Here is an 18,465-nt window from a genome sequence, read left to right on the forward strand (position 1 = left end):
GGGGGGGGGGGGCAAAGCCAACCCCCATGGGCTCAAGTACAAGTCCCCCTGTTCCTGTAGGTCAGGTGAAATTTCAGTTAACCCATTCACCCGACCCGCAGGAACGCGATCCTGCCATGACCCATACGATGCGTCACAGGTCGGGTTGGCACCAACTTTCATGGTGCATACGCTGCGTCACAGGTCGGGAAGGGGTTAATGCCTTGCAGCACTGGAGTCCTGGGTTCAAACCCCACCAAGGACAACATCTGCAAAGAGTTTGTATGTTCTCTCCGTGTTTGCGTGGGTTTCCTCCGGTTACTGCGGTTTCCTCCCACATTCCAAAGACATGGGACAGCGATGATAATGTGTGTAAAGCACTGCGGAATATGTTAGCGCTATATAAAAATAAAGATTATTATTATTATTATTATTAATGATGCGCCCTGATCAATCCTGTAATAGATCGTTTTGTGCCTCCCAAAAGATAATACAAATAAGCGTTATGTTTAATTGGGTGCTCAGTAGTATGTTTGCACTGCATTATTACTGTGCAATGTGTGTTCCAAAAAACACTTGTTCACAATAATCTTGCAGTGTAAATGGAGTCTTACATTTGCGGTGGTCCAAATACATTCCTTACATCATCCGCTGCGTTATGTTTTCTGAGTTTCTAAGCCCATGCTTTTTCGTTTACTGTGTCTTTTATTTTTACAGCTTTGTGTTTCCACTGGCTACTGGAATTGGACCATCTCAAGGTTTGTAAATGATGAGATCTATATTTACTTCTAGATATGTTCCTTGAAGTTCATTATTCATATGCAACAGTGATGCATTTGCAAAGAAATGCATATGCCAAGCGTAGTCACTGGCCCCATTCACTGGAAGCCAAGAGAGTATCTTTTTGGCCTTCTTCAAGATGAGCTACATTGAAATATCTTATTATTTGCTTATGAAATATTGCTGCAGACTACTCTGTGACATGTAGAAAAAATGGTAAAAAGAGGTATTTTATATGGACGAATTACAGTTTCTAAACTTAGTTTGAAAACTCCTTAAATCTTGCGATCATAGGCCATCCAGGACATTCTTACCTGTGCAACAAGCTGCTCATTAAATGGAAAATGAACTTTGCTGTACATGCACGAGTGTAACAATTGTTCCAAGCATATGTACACCTTTTTAACCCATTTTTTAATTTTGTTGCATGTACTTTTCAGAAGTTATTTTCAGCAAACATTTTCTATTATTCGCCTTTTAGATCATGCGTATAATAGAATGCTTGCAGGCCCCACAATCTCACTCAGAGTACATTTCACTAGGAAGACTCAATGACCGCTCAAGTCTGCACTCAAACTAAATGCTTCCAAAGCTGAAGTCTAAGTAAAAAAAAGACTCTCTAAAAAGAATATCAAAACACTAATGGTTGTGTGAGTGTAGATTGTCAACCATAAGGCCTCTTTCACACGTCAGTGTCTCCGGTACGTGTAGTGACAGTTTTCTCACGTACCGGAGACACTGACACACGTAGACCCATTTAAATGAATGGGTCTATGCACATGTGCGTGTTTTCACACATACACGTACACATGTCCGTTTTTTACCGGCAGCACGGACCACAATACGGACAGCACACGTGCACACGGAGAACAGTGTGCACTCTCCTCCGTGTGCACGTACCGCCCGCAGGAGAGACAGCGCTACAGTAAGCGCTGTCCCCCCCCGCATGTGGTGCTGAAGGCAGAATTCATCTCTTCTCCCCCAGCGTTCGTTGGAGAGAAGAGATGAAAGATCGATTTATTTATTTTTTTTTATTTTGTGAAAAATAAATTTTGCATGTGCCCCCCGCCTCCCCCCTCAGTGCGCCGCCTGGCCCCTTGCCGCAGAAATACTCACCTAGCTCCCGCGATGTCTCCTCTGTCCTCTCCGCGCTGGCAGCTTCTCCTGTGTGAGCGGTCACGTGGGACCGCTCATTACAGTCAGGGAATATTCCCTGACTGTAATGAGCGGTCCCACGTGACCGCTCACACAGGAGAAGCTGCCAGCGCGGAGAGGACAGAGGAGACATCGCGGGAGCTAGGTGAGTATTTCTGCGGCAAGGTGCCAGGCGGCGCACTGAGGGGGGAGGCGGGGGGCACATGCAAAATTTATTTTTCACAAAATAAAAAATAAAAAATCGATCTTTCATCTCTTCTCTCCAACGAACGCTGGGGGAGAAGAGATGAATTCTGCCTTCAGCACCACATGCGGGGGGGACAGCGCTTACTGTAGCGCTGTCTCTCCTGCACGGTCCGTGTGGTCCTCAGGCGGCACACGGGCGGCACACGGATGCCGCTCGTGTGCCACACTGATGTGCCACTTGAGCACACGGACATACGGACACGGATATCTCCGGTACCGGAAATATCAGGACGTGTGAAAGAGGCCTAAGAAAGGATGCTCATTGTAGAGGCTAGCTCCAACTCGAGAGCTCGCAATGCTCCTTCAGATAGAGCCGTGGCCACACATGTGCTGCTGCGTCATTCATTATCTGTAGATGCTGCCAGTGTATTGTACTCTGATGTATCCGACAGTCCCATAGACAATGAATGGATTAATGGCTTGACTGAACTGCCACCTCCCATTATATAATTAAACATTTTAGAGGCTCATTATTTGGATTGGTGTTGGTCACTTACACCCACAAGTTATCACCTATACTGTGGCTAAGTAATAACTTACCAAGTTGTGAATGAACCTTTAGTTTACATCAGAGGATTGTTAGTAATTTTCCTCACCCTTTACACTTTTTGATGATAAATATTTTTTTGCATTACTCTAGGTTTGATGCCAATGCAACAGCAATCTACTCGTTTTCCTATGGTACCAGTAATGCAACCAAATGTGCAAAACATGATGGCTGTTGGATACAGCCCTCAGATTTCCCAAGCGGCCATGGCTATGCGGGTAAATTTGTTTTTCTTCATGTATAAATCTTGTTGTTTGTCTAGGTAGTGCATAGATGTGTGAAAGCTCTAACATTTGGCTCATCAAAGGTATCCTGCATTGGGATCCTCTTGTTTGGCACCTTCATATTGTAAATTTTTGCTTATTTTAACAATTCTATCTATATTATTTGCTGACTGAGCTTCACATGCTAACAATTGGCGAAACGGCATTACATTGGCATCACCATATGAAGCCAATGTCATTGTCAATACTTACAATATTTGAGAAAACGCATATCATTTTTCCATGGTATTAAACTTTTTCTTCACTTTATAATGATCAAGGAATTTTTGATCTTTACATTTTTCTATTCTTACTTGCCTTCTTCCAAGAGCTTTAAAACATTATTTTTGCATTTTCCAAGCCTCAAAAGATTTTTTTTGTTAAGTTGATAGAACTGAGTCAGGGCTTGTTTTTAGAATGGTGAGCTGATGTTTTTATTTATACCAATGAACACCTTTACTACCCACCCGACTTTTCACTTTCATGACTAGGTCAAATTTTACAATTCTGACCGCAGTCACTTTATGAGGTAATAATTCTTGAACGCTTCAATGGATCCCGGTGATTCTTAGATTGATTTTTCGTGACATATTGTACTTCATGATAGTAACATGTTAAGATAGTATTTAACCCCTTTACCCCCAAGGGTGGTTTGCATGTTAATGACCGGGCCAATTTTTACAATTCTGACCACTGTCCCTTTATGAGGTTATAACTCTGGAACGCTTCAACGGATCTTGGCGATTCTGACACTGTTTTCTCATGACATATTGTACTTCATGTTAGTGGTAAAATTTCTTTGACGTTATTTCAGTTTATTTGTGAAGAAAACGGAAATTTGGTGAAAATTTTGCAATTTTCCAACTGTGACTTTTCATGCCCTTAAATCACAGAGATATGTCACACAAAATACTTAGGCTACTTTCACACTTGTGTCGTTTGGCCTCCGTCGCAATGCGTTGTTTTGGGGAAAAAACGTATCCTGCAAATGTGCCCGCAGGATGCGTTTTTTGCCCATAGACTTGTATTGCCGACGGATCGCGACAAATGGCCATACGTCGCGTCCGGCGTGCATTGGATGCGTCGTGTTTTGGCGGACTGTCAGCACGAAAAAACGTTCAAGGGAACGTTTTTTCGTACGTCGCGTCCGCCATTTCCTACCGCGCATGCGCGGCCGGAACTCCGCCCCCTCCTCCCCGGACTTTTGAATGGGCAGTGGATGCATTGAAAAACTGCATCCGCTGCCCACGTCGTGCAAAATTTTCACAACGTGCGTCGGTATGTCACGCCGACGCTTAGCGACGGACCCGTACCGATGCAAGTGTGAAAGAAGCCTTAATAAGTAACATTTCCCACATGTCTACTTTACATAAGCACAATTTTGAAACCAACTTTTTTTTGTGTGTTAGGGAGTTTTAAGGGTTAAAAGTTGACTAGCAATTCCTCGTTTTTACAACACCATTTTTTTTTAGGGACCATCACATTTGAAGTCACTTTGAGGGGTCTATATGATAGAAAATACCCAAGTGTGACACCATTCTAAAAACGGTACCCCTCAAGGTGCTCAAAACCACATTCAAGAAGTTTATTAACCCTTCAGGTGTTTCACAGGAATTTTTGGAATGTTTAAATTATTATTTTCCCAACGGTAACAGGAGAAATTGGACCCCAAAAGTTGTTGTACAATTTGTCCTGAGTATGCTGATACCCCATATGTGGGGGTAAACCACTGTTTGGGCGCATGGCAGAGCTCAGAAAAGGAGCGCCATTTGACTTTTCAATGAAAAATTGGCTGGAATTGAGATGGGATGCCATGTCTCGTTTGGAGAGCCCCTGATGTGCCTAAACAGTGGAAACCCCCAAAAATGACCCCATTTTGTAAAGTAGACCCCCTAAGGAACTTATCTAGATGTGTAGTGCTTCACAGAAGTTTATAATGTAGAGCCGTAAAAATAAAACTTTTTTTTTCTTCACAAAAATGATTTTTCACCCCCAATTTTTTATTTTTGCAAGGGTAACAGGAGAAATTGGACCCCAAAATTTGTTGTCCAATTTGTCCTGAGTATGCTGATACCCCATATGTGGGAGAAAACTACTGTTTGGGCGCATGGCAGAGCTCGGAAGGGAAGAAGTGGCGTTTTGGAATGCAAACTTTGATGTAATGGTCTGCGGGCGTCACGTTGCGTTTTCAGAGCCCCTGATGTACTTAAACAGTAGAAATCCCCCACAAGTGACTCCATTTTGGAAACTAGACCCCCCAAGGAACTTATCTAGATTGTGGTGATCACTTTGAAATGAAAATAAAATAATGATTTTTTTTAGCCCCCAGTTTTGCATTTTCCCATGGGTAACTGGAGAAATTGGACCCCAAAAGTTATTGTCCAATTTGACCTGAGTATGCTGATACCCAATATGTGGGGGTAAACCACTGTTTGGGCGCATGGCAGAGATTGGCAGGACCTGGAAGGAGCCCCACGGCCATCATGGATCTGGAACCATGCAGGGAGAAGGACGGAGGAGACGCTCGGTGCAACTCGATCACATCGCGTTGCTCCGAGGGTCTCGTAGAAGAACGCAGGGAGCCCCCTCCCTGCGCGATGCTTTCCTATGCCGCCAGAACGCTGTGATCATGTTTTATCGCAGTTTTCCGGGGGTTAATGCGCCAGGAGCGGTCCGTGTCTGCTCCTGGCATATAGTGCCGGATATAAGCTGTGGTAGTCAGGTGACACTTGGCCGCGCTCTCCCCGTGAGCGCGGCTGATCGCGTTTGACGTACTATCCCATCGGTGGTCATACGGGACCACCTCGACGGGATAGTACGTCTAATGTCAGAAAGGGGTTACGGTTGAAGGAAGACTTTAAGTCCATCCAGTTCAACCCATAACCTAACATGTTAATCCAGAGGAAGGCAAAAAAACCCATGCGGCAAACACTAAGCTCCACATTGGGGAAAAAAAATTCCTTCCCGACTCCACATACGGCAATTCGCAGACTAGTTCCCTGGCACAACGTCCTATCAAGGAATCTAGTATATATAACCTGTTACATTATATTTTACAAGAAAGGCATCCAGTCCCTTCTTTAATTTTAGTAATGAATCACTCATTACAACATTATATGGCAGAGAGTTCCATAGTCTCACTGCTCTTACAGTAAAGAATCCGCATCTGTTGTTATGTATAAACCTTCTTTCCTCCTGATGTAGAGGATGCCCCCTTGAGCCCGTCTCAGGTCTATGAGTAAAAGGATCATTAGAAAGGTCTTTGTACTGCCCCTCATATAGTTACACATTGGAAAAACAAAGGCTTAGGTGTGATATTATTGCAAACTAAATAACCCCAAGTGTAATAACCTGTCCTGGTACCGCATATTCCCCAGTACTCTACACTCCCTGACCGAAGTTATGTTGCTTATCCATGTTATGTAAATAAAAGCTTATAACCTGAGGTTAAATTCATTCATTGGTTGTATAAACTATTCTTTTGAAAGCTGAAACCCTCCGAAATGTGGTTTAGGTTAAGAAAATAAATTGGCATCAATGCAGAAATATTGATCAGTTAATGGACACAGAATGGTCAGATTTTGGCAAGACGAAAGTTTTGTCACCCACATAAAGTAATGTGATATTCAAACAAATAATGAACTTAAAATACAGATATATTATTATTTATTATTATAGCGCCATTTATTCCATGGCGCTTTACATGTGAGGAGGGGTATCTAATATATAATTGCCTAGAATACTACTTCCTGCAATTTGTGCCAACTTCCGTGGCTTTGTCCGGAGCTATTGTCCGGAGCTATTGTCCGGAGATAAGTGACGTCACCAGTGTCCTACACCCAGGCAGAGCACAGGGGCCCCAGGCAGAGCACAGGGGCCCCAGGCAGAGCACAGGGGCCCCAGGCAGAGCACAGGGGCCCCAGGCAGCATATGGGTCCCCAGGCAGAGCACAGGGGCCCCAGGCAGAGCACAGTGGCCCCAGGCAGAGCACAGGGGCCCCAGGCAGAACATGGGGCCCCAGGCAGAGCACAGGGGCCCCAGGCAGCATATGGGGCCCCAGGCAGAGCACAGGGGCCCAGGCAGCATATGGGGCCCCAGGCAGCATATGGGGCCCCAGGCAGAGCACAGTGGCCCCAGGCAGAGCACAGGGGCCCCAGGCAGAGCACAGGGGCCCCAGGCAGAGCACAGGGGCCCCAGGCAGCATATGGGGCCCCAGGCAGAGCACAGGGGCCCCAGGCAGAGCACAGGGGCCCCAGGCAGCATATGGGGCCCCAGGCAGAGCACAGGGGCCCCAGGCAGCATATGGGGCCCCAGGCAGAGCACAGTGGCCCCAGGCAGAGCACAGGGGCCCCAGGCAGAACATGGGGCCCCAGGCAGAGCACAGGGGCCCCAGGCAGAGCACAGGGGCCCCAGGCAGAGCACAGGGGCCCCAGGCAGCATATGGGGCCCCAGGCAGAGCACAGGGGCCCCAGGCAGCATATGGGGCCCCAGGCAGAGCACAGTGGCCCCAGGCAGCATATGGGGCCCCAGGCAGAGCACAGTGGCCCCAGGCAGAGCACAGGGGCCCCAGGCAGCATATGGGGCCCCAGGCAGAGCACAGTGGTCCCAGGCAGAGCACAGGGGCCCCAGGCAGCTTATGGGGCCCCAGGCAGAGCACAGTGGCCCCAGGCAGAACATGGGGCCCCAGGCAGAGCATAGTGGCCCCAGGCAGAGCACAGGGGCCCCAGGCAGAACATGGGGCCCCAGGCAGAGCACAGGGGCCCCAGGCAGAGCACAGGGGACCCAGGCAGCATATGGGGCCCCAGGCAGAGCACAGTGGCCCCAGGCAGAGCATAGTGGCCCCAGGCAGAGCACACACCAAATCGGAGGCCGAGGGGCCCCGCCAACCAAATCGGAGGCCGTGGGGCCCCGCCAACCAAAGCGGAGGCCGAGGGTCCCCGCCCACCAAATCGGAGGCAGAGGGATCCCGCCCACCAAATCGGAGGCCGAGGGGCCCCGCCCACCAAAGCGGAGGTCGAGGGTCCCCGCCCACCAAATCGGAGGTCGAGGGTCCCCGCCCACCAAATCGGAGGTCGAGGGTCCCCGCCCACCAAATCGGAGGTCGAGGGTCCCCGCCCACCAAATCGGAGGCCGAGGGTCCCCGCCCACCCAATCGGAGGCCGGTCCCCGCCCACCAAATCGGAGGCCGAGGGTCCCCACCCACCAAATTGGAGGACGAGGGGCCCCACCAACCAAATCGGAGGCCGAGGAGCCCCGCCCACCAAAAGTAAGTGCGGCCCCAAAAGTAAGTGCGCCCCCGGGTGCAAAAGTAAGTGCGCCCCCGGGTGCAAAAGTAAGTGCGCCCCCGGGTGCAAAAGTAAGTGCGCCCCCGGGTGCAAAAGTAAGTGCGCCCCCGGGTGCAAAAGTAAGTGCGCCCCCGGGTGCAAAAGTAAGTGCGCCCCCGGGTGCAAAAGTAAGTGCGCCCCCGGGTGCAAAAGTAAGTGCGCCCCCGGGTGCAAAAGTAAGTGCGCCTCCGGGTGCAAAAGTAAGCGCGCCCCCGGCCCCGGGTGCAAAAGTAAGCGCGCCCCCCAGTCCCGTGTGTGAAAAGTGCTGCTGTAAAGCTGGTAGCGCTGTTCAAGCACCATGTATTTCCTTCAGGAAATGCCCCTCTAATATATAATTGCCTAGAATACTACTTCCTGCAATTTGTGCCAACTTCCGTGGCTTTGTCCGGAGCTATTGTCCGGAGCTATTGTCCGGAGCTATTGTCCAGAGCTAATGTCCGGAGATAAGTGACGTCACCAGTGTCCTACACCCAGGCAGAGCACAGGGACCCCAGGCAGAGCACAGGGGCCCCAGGCAGAGCACAGGGGCCCCAGGCAGCATATGGGGCCCCAGGCAGAGCACAGGGGCCCCAGGCAGCATATGGGGCCCCAGGCAGAGCACAGTGGCCCCAGGCAGAGCACAGGGGCCCCAGGCAGAACATGGGGCCCCAGGCAGAGCACAGGGGCCCCAGGCAGAGCACAGGGGCCCCAGGCAGCATATGGGGCCCCAGGCAGAGCACAGGGGCCCCAGGCAGCATATGTGGCCCCAGGCAGAGCACAGTGGCCCCAGGCAGAGCACAGGGGCCCCAGGCAGAACATGGGGCCCCAGGCAGAGCACAGGGGCCCCAGGCAGCATATGGGGCCCCAGGCAGAGCACAGTGGCCCCAGGCAGAGCACAGGGGCCCCAGGCAGAACATGGGGCCCCAGGCAGAGCACAGGGGCCCCAGGCAGAGCACAGGGGCCCCAGGCAGAGCACAGGGGCCCCAGGCAGCATATGGGGCCCCAGGCAGAGCACAGGGGCCCCAGGCAGCATATGGGGCCCCAGGCAGAGCACAGTGGCCCCAGGCAGCATATGGGGCCCCAGGCAGAGCACAGTGGCCCCAGGCAGAGCACAGGGGCCCCAGGCAGCATATGGGGCCCCAGGCAGAGCACAGTGGTCCCAGGCAGAGCACAGGGGCCCCAGGCAGCTTATGGGGCCCCAGGCAGAGCACAGTGGCCCCAGGCAGAACATGGGGCCCCAGGCAGAGCACAGTGGCCCCAGGCAGAGCACAGGGGCCCCAGGCAGAACATGGGGCCCCAGGCAGAGCACAGGGGCCCCAGGCAGAGCACAGGGGACCCAGGCAGCATATGGGGCCCCAGGCAGAGCACAGTGGCCCCAGGCAGAGCACACACCAAATCGGAGGCCGAGGGGCCCCGCCAACCAAATCGGAGGCCGTGGGGCCCCGCCCACCAAATCGGAGGCCGAGGGGCCCCGCCCACCAAATCGGAGGCAGAGGGACCCCGCCCACCAAATCGGAGGCCGAGGGGCCCCGCCCACCAAAGCGGAGGCCGAGGGTACCCGCCCACCAAATCGGAGGTCGAGGGTCCCCGCCCACCAAATCTGAGGCCGAGGGTCCCCGCCCACTCAATCGGAGGCCGGTCCCCGCCCACCAAATCGGAGGGCGAGGGTCCCCACCCACCAAATTGGAGGACGAGGGGCCCCACCAACCAAATCGGAGGCCGAGGAGCCCCGCCCACCAAAAGTAAGTGCGGCCCCAAAAGTAAGTGCGCCCCCGGGTGCAAAAGTAAGTGCGCCCCCGGGTGCAAAAGTAAGTGCGCCCCCGGGTGCAAAAGTAAGTGCACCCCCGGGTGCAAAAGTAAGTGCGCCCCCGGGTGCAAAAGTAAGTGCGCCCCCGGGTGCAAAAGTAAGTGCGCCTCCGGGTGCAAAAGTAAGTGCGCCCCCGGGTGCAAAAGTAAGCGCGCCCCCGGCCCCGGGTGCAAAAGTAAGCACGCCCCCCAGTCCCGTGTGTGAAAAGTGCTGCTGTAAAGCTGGTAGCGCTGTTCAAGCACCATGTATTTCCTTCAGGAAATGCCCATCTAATATATAATTGCCTAGAATACTACTTCCTGCAATTTGTGCCAACTTCCGTGGCTTTGTCCGGAGCTATTGTCCGGAGCTATTGTCCGGAGCTAATGTCCGGAGATAAGTGACATCACCAGTGTCCTACACCCAGGCAGAGCACAGGGGCCCCAGGCAGAGCACAGGGGCCCCAGGCAGAGCACAGGGGCCCCAGGCAGCATATGGGGCCCCAGGCAGAGCACAGGGGCCCCAGGCAGCATATGGGGCCCCAGGCAGGGCACAGTGGCCCCAGGCAGAGCACAGGGGCCCCAGGCAGAACATGGGGCCCCAGGCAGAGCACAGGGGCCCCAGGCAGCATATGGGGCCCCAGGCAGAGCACAGGGGCCCCAGGCAGCATATGGGGCCCCAGGCAGGGCACAGTGGCCCCAGGCAGAGCACAGGGGCCCCAGGCAGAACATGGGGCCCCAGGCAGAGCACAGGGGCCCCAGGCAGAGCACAGGGGCCCCAGGCAGCATATGGGGCCCCAGGCAGAGCACAGTGGCCCCAGGCAGAGCACATGGGCCCCAGGCAGAGCACAGGGGCCCCAGGCAGCATATGGGGCCCCAGGCAGAGCACAGGGGCCCCAGGCAGAGCACAGGGGCCCCAGGCAGAGCACAGGGGCCCCAGGCAGCATATGGGGCCCCAGGCAGAGCACAGGGGCCCCAGGCAGCATATGGGGCCCCAGGCAGAGCACAGTGGCCCCAGGCAGAGCACAGGGGCCCCAGGCAGAACATGGGGCCCCAGGCAGAGCACAGGGGCCCCAGGCAGAGCACAGGGGCCCCAGGCAGAGCACAGGGGCCCCAGGCAGCATATGGGGCCCCAGGCAGAGCACAGGGGCCCCAGGCAGCATATGGGGCCCCAGGCAGAGCACAGTGGCCCCAGGCAGCATATGGGGCCCCAGGCAGAGCACAGTGGCCCCAGGCAGAGCACAGGGGCCCCAGGCAGCATATGGGGCCCCTGGAGAGCACAGTGGTCCCAGGCAGAGCACAGGGGCCCCAGGCAGCTTATGGGGCCCCAGGCAGAGCACAGTGGCCCCAGGCAGAACATGGGGCCCCAGGCAGAGCACAGTGGCCCCAGGCAGAGCACAGGGGCCCCAGGCAGAACATGGGGCCCCAGGCAGAGCACAGGGGCCCCAGGCAGAGCACAGGGGACCCAGGCAGCATATAGGGCCCCAGGCAGAGCACAGTGGCCCCAGGCAGAGCACACACCAAATCGGAGGCCGAGGGGCCCCGCCAACCAAATCGGAGGCCGAGGGGCCCCGCCAACCAAATCGGAGGCCGAGGGGCCCCGCCAACCAAATCGGAGGCCGAGGAGCCCTGCCCACCAAATCGAAGGCCGAGCGGCCCCGCCCACCAAATCGAAGGCCGAGCGGCCCCGCCCACCAAAGCGGAGGCCGAGGGGCCCGGCCCCGCCCACCAAAGCGGAGGCCTAGGGGCCCCGCCCACCACATCGGAGGCCGAGGGTCCCCGCCCACCAAATCGGAGGCCGAGGGTCCCCGCCCACCAAATCGGAGGCCGAGGGTCCCCGCCCACCAAATCGGAGGCCGAGGGTCCCCGCCCACCAAATCGGAGGCCGAGGGTCCCCGCCCACCAAATCGGAGGCCGAGGGTCCCCGCCCACCAAATCGGAGGCCGAGGGTCCCCGCCCACCAAATCGGAGGCCGAGGGTCCCCGCCCACCAAATCGGAGGCCGAGGGTCCCCGCCCACCAAATCGGAGGCCGAGGGTCCCCGCCCACCAAATCGGAGGCCGAGGGTCCCCGCCCACCAAATCGGAGGCCGAGGGTCCCCGCCCACCAAATCGGAGGCCGAGGGTCCCCGCCCACCAAATCGGAGGCCGAGGGGCCCCGCCAACCAAATCGGAGGCCGAGGGGCCCCGCCCACCAAATCGGAGGCCGAGGGTCCCCGCCCACCAAATCGGAGGCCGAGGGGCCCCGCCAACCAAATCGGAGGCCGAGGGGCCCCGCCCACCAAATCAAAGGCCGAGCGGCCCCGCTCACCAAAGCGGAGGCAGAGGGACCCCGCCCACCAAATCGGAGGCCGTGGGGCCCCGCCAACCAAAGCGGAGGCCGAGGGTCCCCGCCCACCAAATCGGAGGCAGAGGGGCCCCGCCCACCAAATCGGATGCCGAGGGGCCCCGCCCACCAAATCGGATGCCGAGGGGCCCCGCCCACCAAATCGGAGGCCGAGGAGCCCCGCCCACCAAATCGAAGGACGAGCGGCCCCGCCCACCACATCGGAGGCCGAGGGGCCCCGCCCACCACATCGGAGGCCGAGGGGCCCCGCCCACCACATCGGAGGCCGAGGGGCCCCTCCCACCACATCGGAGGCCGAGGGGCCCCGCCCACCACATCGGAGGCCGAGGGGCTCCGCCCACCAAATCGGAGGCCGAGGGGCCCCGCCCACCAAATCGGAGGCCGAGGGTCCCCGCCCACCAAATCGGAGGCCGAGGGTCCCCGCCCACCAAATCGGAGGCCGAGGGTCCCCGCCCACCAAATCGGAGGCCGAGGGTCCCCGCCCACCAAATCGGAGGCCGAGGGTCCCCGCCCACCAAATCGGAGGCCGAGGGTCCCCGCCCACCAAATCGGAGGCAGAGGGGCCCCGCCCACCAAATCGGAGGCCGAGGGGCCCCGCCCACCAAAGCGGAGGCCGAGGGGCCCCGCCCACCAAAGCGGAGGCCGAGGTCCCCGCCCACCAAATCGGAGGCCGAGGGTCCCCGCCCACCAAATCGGAGGCTGAGGGTCCCCGCCCACCAAATCGGAGGCCGAGGGTCCCCGCCCACCAAATCGGAGGCCGAGGGTCCCCGCCCACCAAATCGGAGGCCGAGGGGCCCCACGAACCAAATCGGAGGCCGAGGAGCCCCGCCCACCAAATCGAAGGCCGAGCGGCCCCGCTCACCAAAGTGGAGGCAGAGGGACCCCGCCCACCAAATCGGAGGCCGTGGGGCCCCGCCAACCAAAGCGGAGGCCGAGGGTCCCCGCCCACCAAATCGGAGGCAGAGGGACCCCGCCCACCAAATCGGAGGCCGAGGGGCCCCGCCCACCAAAGCGGAGGCCGAGGGTCCCCGCCCACCAAATCGGAGGTCGAGGTCCCCGCCCACCAAATCGGAGGCCGAGGGTCCCCGCCCACCAAATCGGAGGCCGAGGGTCCCCGCCCACCAAATCGGAGGCCGAGGGTCCCCGCCCACCAAATCGGAGGCCGGTCCCCGCCCACCAAATCGGAGGCCGAGGGTCCCCACCCACCAAATCGGAGGACGAGGGGCCCCACCAACCAAATTGGAGGACGAGGAGCTCCGCCCACCAAAAGTAAGTGCGGCCCCAAAAGTAAGTGCGCCCCCGGGTGCAAAAGTAAGTGCGCCCCCGGGTGCAAAAGTAAGTGCGCCCCCGGGTGCAAAAGTAAGTGCGCCCCCGGGTGCAAAAGTAAGTGCGCCCCCGGGTGCAAAAGTAAGTGCGCCCCCGGGTGCAAAAGTAAGTGCGCCCCCGGGTGCAAAAGTAAGTGCGCCTCCGGGTGCAAAAGTAAGTGCGCCCCCGGGTGCAAAAGTAAGCGCGCCCCCGGCCCCGGGTGCAAAAGTAAGCGCGCCCCCCAGTCCCGTGTGTGAAAAGTGCTGCTGTAAAGCTGGTAGCGCTGTTCAAGCACCATGTATTTCCTTCAGGAAATGCCCATCTAATATATAATTGCCTAGAATACTACTTCCTGCAATTTGTGCCAACTTCCGTGGCTTTGTCCGGAGCTAATGTCCGGAGATAATGTCCGGAGCTAATGTCCGGAGCTAATGTCCGGAGATAAGTGACGTCACCAGTGTCCTACACCCAGGCAGAGCACAGGGGCCCCAAGCAGCATATGGGGCCCCAGGCAGAGCACAGTGGCCCCAGGCAGAGCACAGGGGCCCCAGGCAGCATATGGGGCCCCAGGCAGAGCACAGGGGCCCCAGGCAGCCTATGGGGCCCCAGGCAGAGCACAGTGGCCCCAGGCAGAGCACAGGGGCCCCAGGCAGCATATGGGGCCCCAGGCAGAGCACAGGGGCCCCAGGCAGCATATGGGCCCCAGGCAGAACATGGGGCCCCAGGCAGAGCACAAGGGCCCCAGGCAGAGCACAGGGGCCCCAGGCAGCATATGGGGCCCCAGGCAGAGCACAGGGGCCCCCCCCAGGCAGAGCACAGGGGCCCCAGGCAGCATACGGGGCCCCAGGCAGAGCACAGTGGCCCCAGGCAGAGCACAGGGGCCCCAGGCAGAACATGGGGCCCCAGGCAGAACATGGGGCCCCAGGCAGAGCACAGGGGCCCCAGGCAAAGCACAGGGGCCACAGGCAGCATATGGGGCCCCAGGCAGAGCACAGGGGCCCCAGGCAGCATATGGGGCCCCAGGCAGAGCACAGTGGCCCCAGGCAGCATATGGGGCCCCAGGCAGAGCACAGTGGCCCCAGGCAGAGCACAGGGGCCCCAGGCAGCATATGGGGCCCCAGGCAGAGCTCAGTGGTCCCATGCAGAGCACAGGGGCCCCAGGCAGCTTATGGGGCCCCAGGCAGAGCACAGTGGCCCCAGGCAGAACATGGGGCCCCAGGCAGAGCACAGTGGCCCCAGGCAGAGCACAGGGGCCCCAGGCAGAACATGGGGCCCCAGGCAGAGCACAGGGGCCCCAGGCAGAGCACAGGGGCCCCAGGCAGCATATGGGTCCCCAGGCAGAGCACAGGGGCCCCAGGCAGCATATGGGGCCCCAGGCAGAGCACACACCAAATCGGAGGCCGAGGGGCCCCGCCAACCAAATCGGAGGCCGAGGGGCCCCGCCATCCAAATCGGAGGCCGAGGAGCCCCGCCCACCAAATCGAAGGCCGAGTGGCCCCGCCCACCAAAGCGGAGGCCGAGGGGCCCGGCCCCGCCCACCAAAGCGGAGGCCGAGGGGCCCCGACCACCACATCGGAGGCCGAGGGTCCCCGCCCACCAAATCGGAGGCCGAGGGTCCCCGCCCACCAAATCGGAGGCCGAGGGTCCACACCATCCAAATCGGAGGCCGAGGGGCCCCGCCCACCAAATCGGAGGCCGACGGGCCCCACCCACCAAAGCGGAGGCCGAGGGTCCCCGCCCACCAAATCGGAGGCCGAGGGTCCCCTCCCACCAAATCGGAGGCCGAGGGTCCCCGCCCATCAAATTGGAGGCCGAGGGGCTTCGCCAACCAAATCGGAGGCGGAGCGGCCCCGCCCACCAAAGCGGAGGCCGAGGGGCCTTGCCCCGCCCACCAAAGTGGAGGCCGAGCACCACATCGGAGGCTGAGGGGCCCCGCCCACCAAATCGGAGGCCGAGGGTCCCCGCCCACCAAATCGGAGGCCGAGGGTCCCCGCCCACCAAATCGGAGGCCGAGGGTCCCCGCCCACCAAATCGGAGGCCGAGGGTCCCCACCCACCAAATCGGAGGCCGAGGGTCCCCGCCCACCAAATCGGAGGCCGAGGGGCCCCACCAACCAAATCGGAGGCCGAGGGTCCCCGCCCACCAAATCGGAGGCCGAGGGTCCCCGCCCACCAAATCGGAGGCCGAGGGGCCCCGCCAACCAAATCGGAGGCCGAGGGGCCCCGCCCACCAAATCGGAGGCCGAGGGTCCCCGCCCACCAAATCGGAGGATAAGGGGCCCCGCCAACCAAATCGGAGGCCGAGGGGCCCCGCCAACCAAATCGGAGGCCGAGGAGCCCCGCCCAACAAATCGAAGGCCGAGCGGCCCCGCCCACCAAAGCGGAGGCCGAGGGGCCCGGCCCCGCCCACCAAAGCGGAGGCCGAGGGGCCCCGACCACCACATCGGAGGCCGAGGGGCCCCGACCACCACATCGGAGGCCGAGGGGCCCTGCCCACCAAATCGGAGGCCGAGGGGCCCCGCTTACCAAATCGGAGGCCGAGGGTCCCCGCCCACCAAATCGAAGGCCGAGCGGCCCCGCCCACCAAAGCGGAGGCAGAGGGACCCCGCCCACCAAATCGGAGGCTGTGGGGCCCCGCCAACCAAATCGGAGGCCGAGGGTCCCCGCCCACCAAATTATTCTTACATTTGAATAAATAAAGTATATATGGATTCTAGACTCCCGATTCTTTAGAATCGGGCTGCCATCTAGTACATAATAAAAACAAGTACACTAATCTTGAACAATACAAGTCACAGCTGGTACAGGAGGAGAGAGGACCCTGCCCGCGAGGGCTCACAATCTACAAGGGATGGGTGAGGATAGAGCTGGTCGTGCAGTGGTTTGGTCGATCGGTGGTTACTGCAGGTTGTAGGCTTGCCGGAAGAGGTAGGTCTTCCGATTCTTTTTGAAGGTTTCAATGGTAGGTGAAAGTCTGATATGTTGTGGTAGAGAGTTCCAGAGTAGGGGTGATGCGCGAGAGAAATCTTGTATGCGATTGTGGGAAGAGGAGATAAGAGGGGAGTAGAGAAGGAGGTCTTGTGAGGATCGGAGGTTGCGTGCAGGAAAGTACTGGGAGACGAGGTCACAGATGTATGGAGGAGACAGGTTGTGGATGGCTGTGTATGCCATGGTTAGGGTTTTGTACTGGAGTCTCTGGGTAATGGGGAGTCAGTGAAGGGATTGATAGAGGGAAGAGGCCGGGGAATAGCAGGGGGACAGGTGGATTAGTCGGGCAGCTCAGTTTAGAATAGATTGGAGGGGTGCCCGAGTGTTAGAGGGGAGACCACAGAGCAGGAGTCGAGGCGGGAGATGATGAGGGCATGGACTAGGGTTTTTGCAGATTCTTGGTTTAGGAATGTACGGATCTGTGAAATATATGTTGCATAACATTGATGAATAAAGTTGTGGTGCTATTAGAGTCCTATTTAATATGTTGTGTGACTTCCATGAGCTTGAAGGAATGCATCCATGAGGTTCAACAATGATTCATACAATTTATTAATGAAGTCGTCAGGAACAGCAAAGAATTGCAGTCCTACATGCCTCCCAGAGTTCATCTAGATTCTTTGGATTTGTCTTCCAAGCTTCCTCTTTCATCCTACCCCAAACATGCTCAATGATGTTTATGTCTGGTGACTGGGCTGGCCAGTCCTTGAGCACCTTGATCTTTTTTGCCTGGAGGAACTTTGTTGTAGAGATGGATGTATGAGATAGAGCACCATCCTGCTGCAGAATGTGACCCTTTTATGATTTGGAATGTAAGGGTACCGTCACACATTGAAATTTCCATCGCTACGACGTTACGATTCGTGACGTTCTAGCGATATCGTTACGATATCGCTGTGTCTGACACGCTACTGCGATCAGACACCCTGCTGAGAATCGTACGTCGTAGCAGATCGTTTGGAACTTTCTTTCGTCGCTTGATCACCCGCTGACATCGCTGGATCGTTGTGTGTGACAGCGATCCAGCGATGTCTTCGCTTGTAACCAGGGTAAACATCGGGTAACTAAGCGCAGGGCCGCGCTTAGTAACCCGATGTTTACCCTGGTTACCAGCGTAAACGTAAAAAAACAAACAGTACATACTCACCCGTCGGTGTCCTTCAGGTCCCTTGCCGTCTGCTTCCTGCTCTGAGTGCCGGCCGGAAAGTGAGAGCAGAGCGCAGCGGTGCTGCGATCTGCTCTCACTGTACGGCTGCACTCAGAGCAGGAAGCAGACGGCAAGGGACCTGAAGGACACCGACGGGTGAGTATGTACTGTTTGTTTTTTTACGTTTACGCTGGTAACCAGGGTAAACATCGGGTTACTAAGCGCGGCCCTGCGCTTAGTTACCCGATGTTTACCCTGGTTACCCGGGGACTTCGGCATCGCTCCAGCGCCGTGATTGCAACGTGTGACCGCAGTCTACGACGCTGGAGCGATAACCATACGATCGCTGCGACGTCACGAATCGTGCCGTCGCAGCGATGAAAATTTCAATGTGTGACGGTACCCTAAGAGGTAGCTAATACTTCTTGATATTTTAGGCTATTGATATTGCCTTCCACCTTGCAAATGTTTCGAACACCCCCATACTGAATGTAACCCCAGACCATGATCTTCCCACCACCAAATGTAACTGTTTTCTGGGTGTATTTTGGATCCATACGGGCTCCAGTAGGTCTCCTGCCGTATTTGTGGCAGCTATGGTGTAATTCTACTGAATGTTTATC

General features: G+C 57.3%; 1 protein-coding gene across 6 annotated transcripts in view; it reads left to right on the forward strand.

The window, feature by feature from the left end:
* Positions 1-18,465, forward strand: part of SYNRG (synergin gamma) — a 488,500-nt gene that overhangs the window by 38,043 nt on the left and 431,992 nt on the right. For all 6 annotated transcript variants that reach the window (XM_077295517.1, XM_077295512.1, XM_077295514.1 and 3 more), the window contains exons 2-3: positions 697-737; positions 2,801-2,925. In XM_077295517.1, the coding sequence (XP_077151632.1) occupies positions 697-737; positions 2,801-2,925 (166 nt within the window). The remainder of the gene's footprint in view (positions 1-696; positions 738-2,800; positions 2,926-18,465) is intronic.

The sequence above is a fragment of the Ranitomeya variabilis genome, chromosome 3 (genome assembly GCF_051348905.1).
Source record: "Ranitomeya variabilis isolate aRanVar5 chromosome 3, aRanVar5.hap1, whole genome shotgun sequence".
Classification (NCBI taxonomy): Eukaryota; Metazoa; Chordata; class Amphibia; order Anura; family Dendrobatidae; genus Ranitomeya; species Ranitomeya variabilis.